This window comes from Asterias rubens, chromosome 14 (genome assembly GCF_902459465.1).
Source record: "Asterias rubens chromosome 14, eAstRub1.3, whole genome shotgun sequence".
Lineage (NCBI taxonomy): Eukaryota > Metazoa > Echinodermata > Asteroidea > Forcipulatida > Asteriidae > Asterias > Asterias rubens.
In genome coordinates, this window is record NC_047075.1 from 3,990,741 (window position 1) to 4,008,004 (window position 17,264).

Here is a 17,264-nt window from a genome sequence, read left to right on the forward strand (position 1 = left end):
ACTGTCTTATACACATGAAGAGCTTCCTTTGGTTAAATTTTGAGGCGATTCGGAGAGAAAAAGTTTTCGAGGTTGAAAAAACGGCAAGCTTACCCCCTTGTCGTTTTTTCAAAAATCGGCCGAAATTTGTGTTTTCCAAATCGCCTGAAATTTCATACAAAGGTGTAATTGAGGTCGAGGAGCAAGAGAATCTTGGTTTTATTCGTCTACGATGGCTACTTTTTGAGATAATGCCTTAATTCGGATATAACGACGGTTTAAGATCAAGATTAAACTGAACATTTGAGACCCATCCTATTGTTCCAGCAACCTGTAACTTGGGGACTGTCTTATACACATGAAGAGCTTCCTTTGGTTAAATTTTGAGGCGATTCGGAGAGAAAAAGTTTTCGAGGTTGAAAAAACGGCAAGCTTACCCCCTTGACGTTTTTTCAAAAATCGGCCGAAATTTGTGTTTTCCAAATCGCCTGAAATTTCATACAAAGGTGTAATTGAGGTCGAGGAGCAAGAGAATCTTGGTTTTATTCGTCTACGATGGCTACTTTTTGAGATAATGCCTTAATTCGGATATAACGACGGTTTAAGATCAAGATTAAACTGAACATTTGAGACCCATCCTATTGTTCCAGCAACCTGTAACTTGGGGACTGTCTTAAACACATGAAGAGCTTCCTTTGGTTAAATTTTGAGGCGATTCGGAGAGAAAAAGTTTTCGAGGTTGAAAAAACGGCAAGCTTACCCCCTTGTCGTTTTTTCAAAAATCGGCCGAAATTTGTGTTTTCCAAATCGCCTGAAATTTCATACAAAGGTGTAATTGAGGTCGAGGAGCAAGAGAATCTTGGTTTTATTCGTCTACGATGGCTACTTTTTGAGATAATGCCTTAACTCGGATATAACGACGGTTTAAGATCAAGATTAAACTGAACATTTGAGACCCATCCTATTGTTCCAGCAACCTGTAACTTGGGGACTGTCTTATACACATGAAGAGCTTCCTTTGGTTAAATTTTGAGGCGATTCGGAGAGAAAAAGTTTTCGAGGTTGAAAAAACGGCAAGCTTACCCCCTTGTCGTTTTTTCAAAAATCGGCCGAATTTTGTGTTTTCCAAATCGCCTGAAATTTCATACAAAGGTGTAATTGAGGTCGAGGAGCAAGAGAATCTTGGTTTTATTCGTCTACGATGGCTACTTTTTGAGATAATGCCTTAATTCGGATATAACGACGGTTTAAGATCAAGATTAAACTGAACATTTGAGACCCATCCTATTGTTCCAGCATTCTGTAACTTGAAGACTGTCTTAAACACATGAAGAGCTTCCTTTGGTTAAATATTTAGGCGATTCGGAGAGAACAAGTTTTCGAGGAAGAAAAAAATCAGCCGAAATTTTTGTTTTCCAAATCGCCTGAAATTTCATACATAGGTGTAAATTGAGGTCGAGGAGCAGGATTTTTCTCTGCCATAGGGCTTCGCGTAAACCCTTGTTCTCAAGCGCAGAAAAAGAACACAGACCAGGAATCGAACCCCGTACCGTAGGGTGTAGAGTCCGGACCCCTTCCATTGGGCCACGTCTCCTATTACTTAAATTTCGTTCGAGTTTATTTTTAAACCTTCGTATGAACAACTTTTAATTAAAACGTAGTAAAGGAACACCCATGATTCGAACCCCGTACCTTTAGGTGTAGAGTCTGGAGCCCTTCCATTGGGCAACGTCTCCTCCTACTCAATTTGTGTTCGAGTTTAATTTTATATCTAAGATTAAACAACTTTAAACCAAAACGTAGTAAAGTAACACTCGGGATTTGAACCCCGTACCATTGGGTGTAGAGTCGGGAGCCCTTCCATTGGGCCACTACTACTCTTACTTCGTTTGCGTTCGAGTTTAATGTTCTATCTAAGAATAAACAACTTCAAACCAAAACGTTGTAAAAGAACACTCGGGATTTGAACCCCGTACCATTGGGTGTAGAGTCCGGAGCTCTTCCATTGGGCCACTACCACTCTTACATCAATTGCGTTCGAGTTTAATGTTATACCTTAGGATGAACCGTTTTAAATAAAAACGTATTATATTATGCCCTCCACTCGCAAATTATTGTTACCATGTTTTTCAAAATGTCCATGTGGAAAGCTTCCCTTCGAATATTACTTACTGCGGTGCTGTAATTTTTGGGAAATGAGTAAAACAATGTCATGAAAATAATTTTTGTCTCATGAGACGAAAACTAATTAATCATTTTTAAACGTATTTTCATGACATTACTCATTTCTCAAAAGTTACAGCACCTCAGTTAGTAATATTTGAAGGGAAGCTTTCCATTATCATTATCTTCAAACACTGTAAGTTTATGGATATCTATGGGCATTTTGAAAAAGTACCAAAATCCTTTAAGTGAGAAAATGTCAGCGATTGAAGGCTAGAGCCGTGTACACGTTAGGTACACACGGCTATAATTAGCCTTGCAAACCACTTCCGGTACACAAGGCTACATCCTTGTGCACAGTTTCAAGTTCACATATTTTCCTTGTACACATTTTCAGGTACACAAGGCTTGTATGTAGCCTTGTAGATATTTTCAGGTCCACAAGGCTACTGCACACATTTTTGGGAAATGAGTAAAACAATGTCATGAAAATAATTTTTGTCTCATGAGACGAAAACTAATTAATCATTTTTAAACGTATTTTCATGACATTACTCATTTCTCAAAAGTTACAGCACCTCAGTTAGTAATATTTGAAGGGAAGCTTTCCATTATCATTATCTTCAAACACTGTAAGTTTATGGATATCTATGGGCATTTTGAAAAAGTACCAAAATCCTTTAAGTGAGAAAATGTCAGCGATTGAAGGCTAGAGCCGTGTACACGTTAGGTACACACGGCTATAATTAGCCTTGCAAACCACTTCCGGTACACAAGGCTACATCCTTGTGCACAGTTTCAAGTTCACATATTTTCCTTGTACACATTTTCAGGTACACAAGGCTTGTATGTAGCCTTGTAGATATTTTCAGGTCCACAAGGCTACTGCACACATTTTCAGGTTCACATGCCTTGTACGAATGTTCAGGTACACAAGGCTGGTATAGACCTATACACATTTTCTATCACATACACACAAGCACATCATAATCATCATCGGTTCATGCATTTCTGCACCGGCTGCCTGACTTGTGAGACGCTTCCAAATAGACCGGTCTTGAGCTGCCAATTCTGCCTCCTCCACAGACCACCCCGTGGTGGCCATTTTGAATATCACGTCACGGCATCCAGCCGTCAAGTACCCAGGCCACTACTATGTGTTTGTCTGGTGTTAAGCGGCAATCTGATACCTGTCGGTTGCTGTGGCCGGCTGTCTTTTTACAAAGGGGGTACGCAACTGGCTCCCGCAAGATCTCGCGGTAATATACCGAAATGCGAGATTCAGTATATGTATTTAAGCTGAAATAAACGCTCACATTGTTTTGTGAAATAATGCAGCGCAACGTTGAAAGAACTAATATGGGATTATTTTGTGTACGTTTATCAACTTGTTATTAATTTGTAGTAAATAAATAACTTGTATACTATTTAAAAACTATTTTAACAAACAGCTTACCTTACTTTTTATAACAATATTGTTTCCCCTATCTCAAAATTACCAGGTGATTGCCGAAAAGACCAGTTTTCATGTCGATCCAGGACAAAGTGCTTCCCAATGTCAAACTTATGTAACGCAATCAATGACTGCCCGGACCTTTCCGATGAGTTTGATTGCGGTAAATATTAAAATCTTCCTCTTTTTCTTATTTCTGTTTTAGGGTTGAGTGAAAACTTTCGTCCCATCCGAAGGACAAGGCAAACATTGTTAAAGGCACAAGTGTCGAGACCGTGACTCAAAAACACTCTCTGTTGACCAACAATCAATTATTTAAAAGCTTAAAGTTCCATCTTTGTTTCTTTTCATTTAGGTCTTTGTCGAGACGGGCGGGTCGAGTTAAAAAACGATGATATGAAGTTCATTTCTACACCTCGTTGGCCTCTGAATTATCCGAAAGAAACACAGTGTCAGTGGCTCTTGGTGGCAGAAGTGGGATACCGTGTTGTTGTGACTTTCTTGGAGTTTAATTTAGAACAGGACTTCGATTTTCTGAGCGTCGGTAACGGACACATGTTTCAAGATGCATATCTAAAATTATCCGGGTGAGCTTTTAATGCTTATCAGACTATAAAGTTCACCGTTGTCAAGTGGTTTGACTGTATCACAAGGTTGTGGGTTTGAAACATGCGGTATGAGTGGCGAACTTGTGTATTGGTACTATTAAAAATGTAACTTGCTTAAATTACACTATGTCGGGAAACACATAGGGTAATAGACAAACTTTCCATAAACACCTAGCCTAACACCTCAGATAGGCTAGGAATTGCGAACATGAGGCAGTCTTGTCCCCTTTCCCCACAACCTGTACAATTATGGGTGATAACGACATTCGAAGTGTGTCTGAAACCCGCCCCTTCCCCTTCCACTCAAAATTGACAGTTGCGTTGATCGTGTTTTAAAGCCATTGGACACTTTCGGTAAACAGTATTGTCTAAAGGCCCACACTTCGTGTACCACAACTTATAAACACATCAACAAAAGTAAGTCCCCCCCCTAAACAATTCGCCATAACGCCGTAAGATGAAACACTTTACCAATACAACTAATTAAGAAATAATTCTATGACATGTTCCCTCAGTGTTGTTTGATAATGAAAGATGTCCATGAGTTCATGGCTGAATGAGCTCAAATGGAAGTCAAAAACTGCTCTTCTCAAAAGTCACAAAGGTTGGGTTGTGTTGTTCACCGATGAGACGAGTAGTTGCCTGAGTCACATTGATGGCCGGAGACGGGTGTGGCGTCGAGTTTGAGAGCAACATGCAGAGTGATGTGTCAACCAGTTACAGCCTATGGTGGTGGGATCGAGTGTCATGGTGTGGGGTGGTATAAGCCCTACCAGGAAAACATGTGCAGATTGCTGGCAACCTGGCAGCACAACGATATGTTGACGAAGTGCTGCGTCCAAATGTTGCACCACTTGCTGCAACCCATGGTGGAGCATTTGTGTACATGGATGACATTAATTGCTTCTGCTTTCCTGGCTGGTGAAGGCATCGAGCGAATGGTGTGGCCGGCAAGTTCGCCCAACCTCAATCCCATCCCTGTGGGACTAGCTGAAGCGATCTGCATATCCCCACATCAAGGCCAACAGCAACCTGGCTCACCTGTCCCATCTTCTGCAAGTTCAGTGGAATGCCATCCCACAGCAGCATGTCACTAAACTGATCAACACCAGGGCCCAATTTCATAGAGCTGCTTAGCACAAAAGTTTGCTAAGCATGAAATGTTTTCCTTGATAAAAAAGAGGATTACCAGCCAAATTTCCACGTAATTTTCAGGATAAGGAAACAACAGCTGATCACCAGTAATAAGCAATATGCAACAAATGAAAATTTGGAAGAAGGAAGAAATTTCACGCTAAGCAAATTTTTGTGCTTAGAAACTCTATGAAATTGGGCCCACGACGGTGCCAGGCGGTCATTGACAGGCATGGCGGGTACACGCGTTACTGACCTGTACATTTGATAAACCTTCAAATGTGACTTTTGAGAAGGGCAGTTTAATATTGTCTTCCATTTGAGCTCACTCAGCCATGAATTCATCCACATCTTTCATTTTCAAACAACACTTAGGAAACATGTCATAGAATTATTTCTTAGTTGTAATGGTAAAATGTTTTACCTTACGATGTTATGGCGAATTGTTTAGGGGGGGAGGGACTTACTTTTGTTGATGTGTTTATATAAAATAACTAGCGTGTGAAAATTTTTGCTCAATCGGTCATCAGAATCGGGAGAAAATAACGGGAAAACCCACCAATTTTTCCGCACGTTTCGCCGTGTCATGACATGTGTTTAAAATAAATCGAAAATTCTCGATATCGAGAATTGATAATATTGTTTTAATGTTTTCTCAAAAAATAAAGCATCTTATGGAATAATATTTCAAGAGAAGTCTTTCACATTACCTTCTGTAAACCCTGTAAGTTATTTGTAAATCTGTGAACTTTTTATTTATTTTTTCTGTTCCGAAAGTGAAATTGCTTTAATCTATTTTACTGACAATGGTAATTTATACGCCAACGAAGCTATTTTGTTGATGTCTGCGCTGATAATTTTATTTTATTTTAACCTGGTCTTTTTTTTTGTTCAGGTACAAGTTTCCCCAAAGGACGGCCTCGAAGCAAAATGAACTGTTTTTGCTTTTCACGTCCGACTATATTATAGAGGAGACGGGGTTCAAGATTGAAGTAGCGCAAATGCAAGAAGGTATTGTTTAGTGTTTAAAGTGCTACATTCGTTTTTATTTAATTTTTAAATTGTTTGTTAATTAATGGTTCAGTTTGAATTTCGTTTGTATCAACACTCGCCCTTGACAACGTTTTTTTGTGTGTATCAGATAAAAATTAAAAAAAATGAACAAAATATACCCTTCCAGATTTTGATAAGGGAAGACCTCGAAGCATGATGGTACCCTAAATGATCACTGGTCTCAAAAGGTGCAGCCTGTGTCATGAATGATCTATAATCAATACGTCAAACATGGTGCCTATACTGCTCATTAGAAATGGCTGCAATTTGATCTGTTTTACCTAATTGCAAACCAACTTTAGCTTTGATCATACCCGTTTCTAGTGAGCTGCGGAACGGACGATGTGCCTTGTAGTTCGTCAGCCTCGTCTGAGTTTGTGTGTGTACAAAATAACACTTCAGAGAGAGGTCTGCAGGTTTGCCAGCCCTATGGTAAGTGTTCTCTCTCTTCTTTTTCTTCAATTTCTGTCTTATCTGACATATCGCTTTGTATGGCATGTTGAGACCAAGCTGTCTAGTTCACCGAACCCACGAACCTTGCAATTCTAGAGCAGTGTCTTACCAACTAGACTACCAAGATTGCCCGGTAGCTAGGGGCAGTTCACCGAACCCACGACCCTTGCAATTCTAGAGCAGTGTCTTACCAACTAGACTACCAAGATTGCCCGGTAGCTAGGGGCAGTTCACCGAGCCAACGACCCTTGCAATTCTAGAGCAGTGTCTTACCAACTAGACTACCAAGATTGCCCGGTAGCTAGGGGCAGTTCACCGAGCCCACGACCCTTGCAATTCTAGAGCAGTGTCTTACCAACTAGAATACCAAGATTGCCCGGTATCTAGGGGCAGTTCACCGAGCCCACGACCCTTGCAATTCTAGAGCAGTGTCTTACCAACTAGACTGCCAAGATTGCCCGGTAGCTAGGGGCAGTTCACCGAACCCACGACCCTTGCAATTCTAGAGCAGTGTTCTTCCAACTAGACTACCAAGATTGCCCGGTAGCTAGGTGCAGTTCACCGAACCCACGACCCTTGCAATTCTAGAGCAGTGTTCTTCCAACTAGACTACCAAGATTGCCCGGTAGCTAGGTGCAGTTCACCGAACCCACGACCCTTGCAATTCTAGAGCAGTGTTCTTCCAACTAGACTACCAGAATTGCCCGGTAGCTAGGGGCAGTTCACCGAACCCACGACCCTTGCAATTCTAGAGCAGTGTTTTACCAACTAGACTACCAAGATTGCCCGGTAGCTAGGGGCAGTTCACCGAGCCCACGACCCTTGCAATTCTAGAGCAGTGTCTTACCAACTAGACTACCAAGATTGCCCGGTAGCTAGGGGCAGTTCACCGAACCCACGACCCTTGCAATTCTAGAGCAGTGTCTTGCCAACTAGACTACCAAGATTGCCCGGTAGCTAGGGGCAGTTCACCGAACCCACGACCCTTGCAATTCTAGAGTAATGTTCTTCCAACTAGACTATCAGGATTGCCCGGTAGCTAGGAGCAGTTCACCGAACCCACGACCCTTGCAATTTTAGAGCAGTGTCTTACCAACTAGCCTACGAAGATTGCCCGGTATTTAGGGGCAGTTCACCGAACCCACGACCCTTGCAATTCTAGAGCAATGTCTTACCAACTCGACTACCAAGATTACAGGGCAGATTGAAGCCTATGTTTTGGCAGCGGGAACCACAACGATTTATAATTGATGATAAATTTGCATCGGGGATAAAGATTATTAATTTTTTTTTACCCATACACCGATGTGTGTTAGCACAGTATACTCAGTACTTTCCAAAATCCTGTGAGAACATTTCACAGGCATGTTACTAGGTTGGGATTCGAACCCGCGACGACCCTTGCAAATCTAGGGCAGTTTATCCTACCAACTATAGATATAAATATAACAGACCCATTTATAGCAAAGAGAGGAGCACACAGGGTAGAGACAATGTACCGAGAAAAACAAGAGAACATTTTTTGTCGTTTACAAAGCTGTTGATTTGTTCTTAGAAATTATAGGTTACCAACATTTTTGTGAAATAAACTATTGCAGGTATATGCGGACCAAGAAACATATATTTGCTAAGTGGAGCTCTAAGTTTAAAGTCACCACAGTTTCCGGGCGACTATCCAGCGAACGTAATATGTTGTTGGCGACTCTATTCAATCCGATCCACCAGTAATTCGTCCGTTATCATCGAAGTAGTCCAGTTCCGAACGGAGATGGAACAAGATATTTTACGTATCGAGTCTTACGGTCAGGAAAACAAGACGTTTGAGTTGGACGGAGCGACAAAGGTGCGTTCAATATACATGAACTCGACGGATAGGATTCAACTTTCGTTTGCCAGCGATTCAACTGTGGAACATTCAGGTTTTCACCTGCGAATTCGGATGGAAGGTATGTTAAGTGTACGGTTAAAACTGAAATAAGGAGCCTAGTTTCATTTCCTTGTTGCTCTTTGTGTCTCCCAATTGTATCCACAATAGTTGTATTGTATTCTTAGCTATTAGCTTTTGTTTCCTTTCTTAACTTTGCGTCCACCATCTTTTTTCTTTATTCTTTCTCGAGTTCTGTGGAAAACAAATCACAAGCATTTTTGGGCGTGATTCAATTAATATTGTTGCATATAAAACTAAGAAATTGTTTTCTCCAATGTTTCTTGAAATGTCCAAAGTTGATACCCAAACGTCATTCTGCCCAGGCGGTACTACCATTGATTGTTTAGACGACTCGTGTGTGGATAGCAACGCTTCATGTGACGGAATCAAAGATTGCCAGACTGGAGTAGACGAAGCAAATTGCGGTAAGATTATTATTATCCAACTCAACTAAAAGATTATTTCCATACTTCCATGAAAAACATCAAAAAGTACATGTACAACGGAGAGAGAGAAGTAAATAAATAATATTAAGTAAAAGTAACAGAAAATAGAATAATAGAATACGGGGCCATTTTGATAAGCAGAATGTTGTAAAAAGCAGACAGCAATACAGACAACCACAAAAGAACAGACGAACATAAGACATGTAAACTACGCTGACACAAGATAGATCAGATGAAATACAACGAGTTCACACTATAAGCGGCAATATGTGGCAGTACAGTTTAAAGGCAGTGGACACTATTGGTAACTACTCAACATAATTGTTAGCATAAAACCTTACTTGGTAATGAGTAATGGGGAGAGATTGATAGTATAAAACATTTTGAGACACGGTTCCCTCTGAAGTAACGTACGGTTCGAGAAAGAAGTAATTTTCCACGAATTTGATTTCGAGACCTCAGATTTAGAACTTGAGCTCTCGAAATCAAGCATCTGAAAGCACACATTTTCGTGTGACAATGTTTTTTTTTTCTATCATTATTATCTCGCAACTTCGACCACCAATTGAGCTTAAATTGTTACAGGTTTGTTATTTTATGCACATGTTGAGATACTCCATCCTCCAAGTGAGAGGACTGGTCTTTGACAATTACCAATAGAGTACGGTGTCTTTAAACAGAAGCGATATGTACGAGTATAGTTTCAACATAAGATCCAACCTGATTTCAAAGGGTAACGCTGTTCCAATAATGCAGTCAACATTAAGACACAATGCAATGAAAATGAACGTGCACTTTTTTTGGTGTGCATGTTGGGATCAAAGACTGTCGAGAAAAACCAGTGTTTTACCTCACCAGTGTTTTACCTCACTAGCTCGTTAATGTACTTTCAAGTTAATCGAAAGTCAGAATAAAAGCTTGTTAGTGTAAATCTATAAATCACATACACAACCTTTTTTATCTTTTCTAGAAGACGTAAAGTGCCCAGACTTTCACCATTGCAAGAACACCAGTGAGTGCAAGTACAAATGGGTGATTTGCAATGGATATAAAGACTGCCCTCTGGGTGATGACGAAGAGAATTGTGGTAAGTCAAACAAACTCCAGCAAATAAGACTTGTGCTTATTCCTGCTAAGCAAACATGAACAGGATACCAGTCACAAAAAATGCACCTGTGACATTATATTTTGTCTGGTAATTTTATTATAAGCATTATCATGTTACTTATGCTACTTGTTTTATTTTTAAGCAGCTCTTTGATTTACAGTCATAGTTCTTAGTTGAATGGATGAAGCAAAAAGAAAATTTGGGACTTCATCTTGAAAACGTGATGAAACCAGACAATGGAGAAGGGAGTTCGCAATATAGAACGCCCCCAAGAGTTAAGAAAGTGTCATGTAATTTTCAATGGGGGATCAAAAATCCCCGTTCCATACAAATGACGCTGTTATCAATGGTTCTTTGTTATTATAATAATAACCAATCCTGCTAACCATTGCCTTTCAAGACAATACAATAATGTAACATTGTTCAAATAATTGTGTTTGGTTTATATGTACAAAGATCGCCACTGTCCTTCTGGCTGTAAGTGTTACTACGACAACAATGACTTAGTGGTTACTTGTGACAATGGTTGGACTAAAAGAACTGTTGAAGGTATCGTCATTAGTACGAAGAGGATGTAAGTTTCATCACGTAGAGTTCATCTAGACTTGATTCAAGTCCCATTCTCGTGTGAGAGGTCACGAAAGCATATCGCGCCAACCAGGAAACAACCCGCAGTGCGCGCTCGCCGTCAAAATGTGGTCCCGTGCGGAACAGGTTAGGGAATGTAGAGCATCACAAAACAGTTATTTTCTGGGGATCTTAATGACACGAGATTGGGACTTGAGTCAAGTCTAAGTTCATTCACACTTCATTTCGCATCGATTCGCAGATTGTGTTAGTATGTACAATCTCTTAGGGTTGCTCTCTAAAAGTAAAAGAGTGAAAACACCACTCTTTACATATCGAGTTGTCCCTCTATGGCTCTTTAAAACGAGTGGTGGTTATTTCACTCTTTTATAGGGGGTTCACTCCGGGACATAGTGAAACATCACTCAGGGACAGAGTGAAACATCACTCAAAAAGATGCAAACTTCAATCTAAAAGAGTGAAAGACCACCCAAAAAATGGTTGTCCCTCATATGGCTCTTCAGAGAGTGCTTTTTCACTCTTTTGCATTTGGAGAGTGGCCAGTCTACTTTTTGTAAGTATGTTGATGACGCTTTCAGGTTCAGCTTCAGGTTTATATTCCAAGAAGATCAAAGAACCTTACACAGTTCAATTAATACTTCTCAGCGAAATTTTCATCTGTTTTCACAGGACACTGTCTGGAGGTAATATTAGTAAACTCGATGATGGGTTGTTCAAGAGATTCCTGCACTTGAAAGCACTGTGAGTTGTGAAAATGTATTATTCATTCAAATCTCCTTTTTCGAAAAAAAACTTAACATTTTAGTTTAGATTCTCTGTCATATTTCACTTTCACTATTGAATTTAGATGACCGTTTTTTTGGTTTACACTAGGCATAAAGATACATCTATTCCAGCTTCTCGTAGTTCCAATGTATATTGCTGGTTTCTGATTAATAGTTTTACAGGTTTCTGTAGCCTTTTTTAAGTTCTGCTAAGTGTATATCCACTAAAACTGTTCGCTCATAAAAATATATCCATAAATACTTAGAAAAGTATCGATTACAATAATTAGATCAGTCAAGAAAAATAAGTTAGGGTTCGAGCTCCTCCCTAACAAGAAACACTGTATTCAATGACAATAGGAGACTTTCCAACGCTAGGCGGCAGCAGACATACCGGGTAAATTCCCATTGTTTACGTAGTTCTGAACATGCGCATAATTCTGAGAACAATGGATTTACCCGGTAAGTCTGCTGCCCTCTATCGTCCCAGAAAGTCTCCCATTATGCCTCAAAAGTATTGATCCAAGAAGCCAACACATGCAATGTAACTGTAATTGTTTGGTTCTTGTTTAAGGTACCTGACTGGAAATGAAATCCACTATATTGTTCCGGGGGCTTTTGATGGTCTTACCAATCTCATGACTTTGTAAGTACATTAGTTGCAATGCACTTTCTTGATCTCAAGTAAGCTAGGCGTTCTGATAAACCCCACATTTTTCGTGGTCATTAAACAAGTTTGATCCTACATTTGAAGAGAACGCAGTTCTTTTGGAACCATTCGATTGTTATGTTTAGATAATATCTAAATCGCTGTATATTTATAAACAATACAACTAACCTGTCAAAATTCGTTTTAAATGGTGGTTTGGTTTTTTTTATTAAAGATAATTGCTGATAATCCGGAGCGGTTTACCCCAAGCAGGGAAACTGATCTGTATTTGGAAAAGATAAACTGATAAACGTATCTGACAGAAACATTCTCGACCTTTTATTATTATTTTGTTTTATTATAATTCCACAACCACTTTATGCTATTGAAAGATCAGACGTACTTAATACCAAGTAATTCTGTATTTCCACTATGAAGAGTGATTACCGAACGTATGCCTTCCTTTAAAGGCACTAGACAAATTTGGCAATTGTCAAACACCAGTATTCTAACTTGGTGTATTCCAACATACGCATAAAATAACAAACCTGTGAATATTCGGGCTAAATTTTGCATCGATTTTGCCAGAGAATAAGGAAAGAAAACAGCCTTGTTGCAATACTTTGTGTCCTTTTTGATACGTAATAAGGCTTCAGCTGAAATCATTATTAGAGTGAGAAATAATTAAACTACATTTCTTCAGATGGAGCCGTTTCTCACAATGGTTTGTAATAATGTTATCAACAGCTCTCCATTGCTCAACACCAAGTAAGTTTTTATGCTAACAACCATGTTCAGTCATTACCAGGAGTGTCAAGTGCCTTTAAAGCGCAGTATTTTTTTGCGAGAACCAATTAAGTTTCGACATGCCAACTAGCGCGGGCCAAGCTGAGTATGTGTTTAATATAACATGAAAGTGAACCTTTTTCATTATTTGTTTTATTCCCAAGGGATATCTCTAGCAATCAGCTCAGAGATTTTAAAGACATGTCTTTTTCTGAATTGCAGAATCTGCGAACCATGTGAGTATAATTTTGTTTTATACAGATCGAATATCGTTTGAATGTCAAAGTCTAAAATGTATTAACATTTGACGTAATTTGTGCGATGAAAAATAAACCTTAAAAAAAACCCCAGTATACTTGCCCCGGTATTCTTGTGGCAGCATTGCGACACAGTACTTTGTAAAATATACATGGTGCTATATAGAGGAACGGGTCTCGTACTCTAAAACGTAGCTACATATACCTTGTAAGGGGAAAAACAAGTGAGCCCGTTGATACACCCTCGTATTAAAATAGACTAGTATACTAATGCATGGAACAAAACAAAATTCAAATAGAAGTTAAATTTTCATCGGGGATAAAGAATACAAAATTTCGTTTTACTTTGATGTGTATAGCTAATATTGTCTTCACATTATTTCGTTTGTCTAGATTTGTTTTAATTATTAGGTTGAGAGTTTTTAATAAAAATATTATTAACAAAGTATACACAATACAAAAGTTATTTATTATCTAGTTTATTATTTTATTAATCATGTAATAAACGAATACTTCATTACTCTGCAACCTGGAGCAATATTACATTTGATTTACTATATAAAATATTCCTACGTTTTACTTTTGCATAGAAGGTTTAACATTTGCTATGTTCATTACGTTACAGGATAGCAATAAATATTTCTCTTGAACGCATACGAACAGGGGCCTTTGATGGACTCAGAAATCTGATAACTCTGTAAGTAGCTATCTATTCAGTGCCCTTGGGGAGTTTGAAGGGATACAAAATTATGTCAAAGTCACATTAGGCCTCCTTTTTTGAAATTATAATATCTGAATGGGTTTGTCTGCTTGGTGAAAAACCTAAAGGTAATTTTTGGGTCAAAAAATGTGTACACAAGCCAGAATGGTACACATGTTTGCGTGTATTACGTGTACTTTCTTTTTGTGCATGTTTTGACCCCCAAAATGGCGGACGGGAGACGCGTGTGCAAGTGCGCTATGCGTTGTGCAATGGGTATATACGGAAAAAACAGAAGAATACACTTGGGGTAGCACAGTAGCAGGAAAACTCAACGAGACCAAAATACATAATAAGTGCATCAGCCACAATGTCATGTTCGGAGACCTATGTAAACATTTATACTATATTTTCAATTTTGTTTTGTTATTTTTTTGTTCTTTTGTAGAGTATTGATACGAAGGGAGTCCCATAATGATCCTGTCTTAGTGGATGCAGATGCCTTGAGTGAGCTGATCAGCCTTGAACGCTTGTAAGCATTGGAAATTAAGTCAATGGTTGTACAAAATACATGACTACCATACATTAGGAATACAGGTTGTTCAAAGGAGCTCGTTACTATTTTTATTTTCATTTTATGTCATTTCGTTTCTGTTTGTGAATCCAAAGACTCTCAGTAAAGCGAACTTAATCACTAAACAAATCCAATATCTTCAGGGTAAAATTTGATTCATGTATCCAATATCAGGCAAAGAAAACACAATTTCAGTTGGGGAATACAATCCCAGAGAAATATTCTAGTAGGATCTGAAGACCCAATCCAAGTAGTGCCCCATACGTCGGGGTCCTGGAAGGTGGACGGCGAGGAAAGATACCACTTCGCCAACCAGATCACCCTTTATCTTTCAAGACATAGGCCTACCAACAAAATATAACTGAACTTTGTCAGTTTAGTTCGGTAAAAATCTTATCGGTACTATAGACAATACGTTGTTATTATCACTTGCTACGCTCTTGTTTGGTGCTCCATAGGGATCTATCCTTGGGCCACTCTTCTTCATCATTTACGCTAATAGGCTATCGTTGTTATTATTACAGGTACGTTGATGATTACAGACTGTGCTGTGAGTTTATTTCCAGCTTGCGTTCGTTCAATATCAACCAGTGCCAGACGATCGAGTTGCAGCCTCCCTTAAGTCTATGCGGCAGTCTCATGCAGAACAACTTCCTTCGTGTATCCATGTGGATTCTTGGACTGAGCGCCCTCATCGGCAATGCGGTAGTCATCATCATAAGATCAATGGATACCGAGGATCACGCCAAATCCGGCAACCATTCGAAGAAAGTTATTCATTCCATCATGGTTCTCAATTTGGCGATTTCAGACTTCATGATGGGCGTCTATATGCTGATAATCGCTGGTGCAGATCTTTATTATGGAGAGAAATACTCACAAGTGGCCAAGGAATGGCGGTCGACAGGACTGTGTAAAGTAGCTGGCGTCTTGTCGGTCATGTCGAGCGAAGCGTCGGTGTTTATCGTAACCTTAATAAGTGTCGACTGCTTTGTGAGCTGCGTGTACCCTTTTACCTCACGAAAGCTGAGCAGAACATCTACAAACGTTCTAATTATCTTGATTTGGCTGGCGTCTCTTGGTCTAAGTGTCGGACCCACGGTCTGGGGTAGTGGCTTGGACTCTGATATCTACGGGTTGTCCGATGTGTGCATAGGGCTACCACTCCTCACCAAACCAACTGACATTGAGGGCGCTATTGGTCATGTGGTCGGGAACCAGACTATTTTGACTCCAGTCGCAACAGGGGAGAAACCAGCCTGGATTTTCTCGATCATCCTATTCCTCGGGGTGAACCTGGCTTGCTTCGTAGTGGTCTTGGTCTGCTACATCGCGATCTTCGTCAAAGTAAAGCGTACCGCGAACAAGGTCCGCATGGCCGCGCATCGGGATCGAGAAATCAAAATGGCCGTAAAAATGGCGCTGATAGTTGGTACGGACTTTGCGTGTTGGATGCCTATAATCGTTATGGGGATACTATCACAGACTGGGGCGGTAGATATTAGTCCAGACATCTACGCTTGGACTGTCGTCTTTATCCTCCCGATCAACTCGTCTCTAAACCCGTACCTCTACACGCTTTTTACGTATATAACGGAGCAACGGTCGAAGAGCAAGAATCAAGCAGCCTTGCCAACAAATTTGAAAAAATTGGACACTTTGAGCTTAAATATTTCACACAAGACACAAGGACCTTCTCAAGTTAAATAGTCGACTCAATCCTGCATAAGGTTGAGCAGTAGTGTTCATCTACATAACACTAGTGAGTGTCATGGCCGAAGTTTAGTGCGCCGGACTCAAGTTCTGATTCTATTTTGATAGAGCTACCTAACCCGTAGTGCGTTACAGTGGCAGTTAGCAAGTTCCTAATAAATTAAGCATTGTATTAATCTCCGCTAACGAGTTTAGTTAAAATTGATTTGTTTTCCCGACGAAAGAGAATACGCAAAAAAGGCCTAAAATTTGCAGGTTTAGCGCAAGGTCGTTTACCGGCTGGATTTTTGTACAGTCCGCTGTCTCAAAGGATTTCCTTGTTGACTCACACATGGACGAGCCTTAGTTTGTCGGCTTTGAATGGTGTTAACAAACAAGATTATTGTTTGACACACCTGGGCCCAATTTCATAGAGCTGCTTAGCACAAAAATTTGCTACGCATGAAATTTCTTCCTTGATAAAAACAGGATAATCAACCAAGTTTTCATGTGTTGCATATTGCTTGTTACTGGTGTTCAGCTGTTGTTTGCTTATCCTAAAAATCACGTGGAATTTGCCCCTGGATTCATGCAATTGTTCATGGTTCAAGCTAACGCTCTCTGTGACATGAACATGCAGGCCAAACCGGGCAAAAAATGACAGCCTAATCAGGTGTGTTTTATGTGTCTCTTTGAACAAGAACTCTTATTCTCACTTATTATTGTACCATGCATTGATACACTGTGTTGTATGTAAAAGTTTTCAGCTTTGTGTTGTAAATGGCATCCCAGCCTACAAGCTTTTGCTTTTATTTGGGGTCATGCCTCCATACAATTGAGTTTTGTAAAATCATAATTGTTTATGTACATGTTTGTACGGGAAAATGTTTGATTTGCTTTATTTGTATATAGCGCACGTATCTATTAAAG

At 39.7% G+C, this 17,264-nt stretch overlaps 2 protein-coding genes across 2 annotated transcripts; both read left to right on the plus strand.

Annotated features, from left to right (window-relative positions):
- The first annotated feature begins 4,858 nt into the window (after positions 1 to 4,858).
- LOC117299570 (transmembrane protease serine 7-like) lies at positions 4,859 to 11,657 on the plus strand. Its single transcript, XM_033783119.1, has 8 exons — positions 4,859 to 4,953; positions 6,233 to 6,348; positions 6,715 to 6,822; positions 8,442 to 8,789; positions 9,067 to 9,195; positions 10,187 to 10,303; positions 10,781 to 10,898; positions 11,582 to 11,657. The coding sequence occupies exons 1-8, from the start codon at positions 4,859 to 4,861 to the stop codon at positions 11,655 to 11,657; spliced, it is 1,107 nt and encodes a 368-aa protein (XP_033639010.1).
- Positions 11,658 to 14,493: 2,836 nt separating this feature from the next.
- Positions 14,494 to 16,807, plus strand: LOC117299571 (G-protein coupled receptor GRL101-like; the record flags this gene model as incomplete). The annotated part of the gene is made up of 2 exons (XM_033783120.1): positions 14,494 to 14,600; positions 15,167 to 16,807. Coding segments are annotated over 2 exons (1,293 nt in total), but the record flags the coding sequence as incomplete, so codon positions are not given.
- Positions 16,808 to 17,264: the final 457 nt, after the last annotated feature.